At 27.1% G+C, this 3,096-nt stretch overlaps 1 protein-coding gene across 1 annotated transcript; it reads left to right on the top strand.

Annotated features, from left to right (window-relative positions):
• Window positions 1-2,237: 2,237 nt before the first annotated feature.
• LOC147063117 (uncharacterized) lies at window positions 2,238-2,861 on the top strand. The gene has a single exon (XM_085960165.1). It carries the CDS (start codon window positions 2,238-2,240, stop codon window positions 2,859-2,861), a length of 624 nt encoding a protein of 207 aa, XP_085816291.1.
• The last annotated feature ends 235 nt before the right edge of the window (window positions 2,862-3,096 follow it).

Genomic DNA, 3,096 nt, shown 5'->3' with positions numbered 1-3,096 from the left:
TTAGTTTTAAATTGCTTAAGTCAAATAATGATATTCTTGAATTATATTAAGTATATTCTTGCGTATATATATTTATTGGATTCTTTATTATATTGCTGTAAAATATTAAAAGTGATTTAGTCTAATTCACATGTTTCCAGAATTAAATTTAATGGCTTTATCCAATTTTCAATTTTATCAATCTTTGAATTTTCTTTTCTTTTTTTTGTAGTAACTTTATGGCTTAACAACCAAGTGGCTATATTCAAAAAATAATGATATTTTATATTATATTTTTTTTAGAAATATACTTATTAAAATGTCTGAATATAACTTATATTTTTCGGAGAAATTAAACTAGTTTCACACCTTTAAATGAGGCAAACAAAAACAAAGTGATTTTAACTTATTAGAATCCTACTAAAAGCATGATATGTTCTAAAAAGATGACTCAACGAGTATTTATTTAAATAAATCGATCACCATGGGCTTTTATCGATTTTAGTGGTTATTTTCAATTTGTTTGCAAAACAACGCCTTGATCAACCATATTTATTGTCCAGATTTATTTAACTAACACTTTTGCTAAATATGCATTTATTAAGTTACATAAATTATAGATTCTAAAGGATTTAGAAATCAATAAAATTTATCCTTTTTGGTTATAAACGTGCACTGAAAAAAAATTTAATTGGCCATTGCTCTTTTTCGTGGTAATTTTTGCATTTTATTTAGTAATTTTTTCTAAAAAAGTACCGACAAGAATTTTCAAGTGCTATTTTCATCTTTTTGATTATTAAATCCTGGCATTTGTTGATATTTAATTGAAATCACTTAAATTAAATGTTTTATAAATTTATTTGTATTCTTCTATGATGAATTTATTTATGTTGTGTATATTTATAGACTTATTAAATGGTCAAGTAGACACAATTATTTAATAAAGTACCAAGATGTTTGATGATTTAATTAATATAAAACAAAATCTAATCACCCTTCAATGATAATAATATACAGAGTAGTTTCTTTTTTGCTAAACAACAAACTTGGAATATTTCTGCTGACGATATTTGGTTTATGTAGCTTAGTGGACTTTAATTTACTGAATATTATCGAAAGCATAGTATTTTTCTTTCATTTAAAGACATACAAGCATTGCTTTAGTTTTTGCGAGAAATTAATTATTGTTCATTGTTTTAGTTCGCTTGTTGGAATAGATTATAGATTTTTAAAAACAATTCAGTATAATTTATTGTTTAACACTACTAATGGAATAGATTCTTGGCTTGGAAGTATTGAAGCGCTTCTTTTATTTGAAAACGATATTTTCGCGATTATATATTCATATCTTGATGATATTTCTCAAAATAGACATGAAATAGCAATGATATTTATGGTTGTTTTGCTATGCATTTTTATACAGTATTTAACCATTAATATTGAGAATAATAATATGAAAAGGAAAATATTTCATTTCTTTTTATTCTTAATTCTAAAAAACGCAACAGAGTTCAAAATCAAAGTGTCTTACCATTTTCTGTATATTTTGCTTGTTCTCAACACCTCAATTGACACAAAAAATCTTTTTAGAAAATTTATAAACGAAAAGGATCGAGGAAAATATCCCCTTTCACATATATTTATACTTTGTGGTTGCTTTATTCCATATTATTACCTAGAAGAGCAAAGTTATATGAAAAATCTTATTTCGTTGTGCTTTCAGGATTCATTTGCATCAATTGTTGGATCTTTTTTTAAAAAGAAAAAGAAGTCATTCGTTGGCTTCTTTTCTGGGTGCTTGGTAGCAAACTTCATTCATTATTATATTTATGGAAATTTCAAGGGCTTCTTCTATTTTCTATTTATTGGAATTGTTGAATATATGACGATTGATAATGACAATCTCATGATACCATATTTTAGCATACTTTATTTCACGTACGCCAAGTTTCTTTTTAAAGCTTTCTTTAAATTTGCTGTTTATATGATGATGAAAAAGGTAAAGTTATGAAATTTTTAATAAGGAAAATATATACTGGATTATATCTCAGCAATAAATTAAACTCGATGAATAATTAAAAATAATAAACGTACACATATTTTATATTAATAAATTTCTGGCAAAATATAATATTATTATTGCAAGGCTTTGCACGTTTCTAAATATTATTTTCTAACATGATTGATCGTTTTAAAAACATAATTTTTGAAACACCTGTTTCATATTTTTTATCTTAAAGAAAAAGCCATGACAAGCTATGCTTGAGAAGTATGATTATTTATATAAAGTAGTTCTTGTTGGGGATTCAGGTGTCGGAAAGACAAATGTTCTCCTTAGATTATCGCAAGACATGTTTTTTGCTGACACAAAGCCAACCATCGGCGTCGAATTTGAGACAAAGACATTTACTTTTCCTGAGGCCATTGTGAAAGCACAAATATGGGACACGGCTGGACAGGAAAGGTATCGAGCTATAACGAGTGCATATTATAGGGGAACAATGGGGGCTTTTCTGGTTTATGATGTTTCTAAATCGTTTACACTAGACCACTGCATGCAATACTGGTTGTTACAGTTAAAAGAGCATGGCGATGCCAAGATGGTAATTGCTTTAGTTGGAAACAAAACAGATATATCTAAACGGGAAGTGTCTTATGAACAGGGAAAAGATATTGCAGAAAGAAACAAAATGCTGTTTTTTGAGACGAGTGCGAAACAAGGAACAAATATAAATGACGCATTTAAAACCCTTATGAAGGAAATATACGAGAAGAATAAAAAAGAGAAGAGAGGAAAGATCAAGAAATCGTTGACTGACGCCGTACTAAATGGAAAAAGCTTAAAGAAAATGAAAAAGGCAAAGAAATCTGGGTGTTGTTGAACGTTGCGTTGGTAACCATAATATATCAAAATATGGGTAGAATTTTAGCCACAACTTAGATAAAATTTGCTTGTCAATAAAAATATCTTTTTAGAAATATAATTTATTTTAAAAGAATACAATTTCTACTAATTGTACACATGTGGCTTCATGCTGTTATATTGTGATGTATGAATTTTCCTTAACACTTTAGATCTAATATTTTACTTAAGGTGATTGTCTTATAATAAGAACT

The sequence above is a fragment of the Rhyacophila brunnea genome, unplaced genomic scaffold (assembly GCF_057557595.1).
Source record: "Rhyacophila brunnea isolate RB1 unplaced genomic scaffold, BYU_Rbru_1.0 scaffold_98, whole genome shotgun sequence".
Lineage (NCBI taxonomy): Eukaryota > Metazoa > Arthropoda > Insecta > Trichoptera > Rhyacophilidae > Rhyacophila > Rhyacophila brunnea.
Note: the sequence above shows the minus strand (reverse complement) of the source record. Positions and strands in the feature narration are given on the sequence as shown.

Coding starts and splice junctions, on each gene's coding strand:
- LOC147063117 (XM_085960165.1), top strand. CDS start 2,238: ATGCTTGAGAAGTATGATTATTTATATAAAGTAGTTCTTGTTGGGGAT.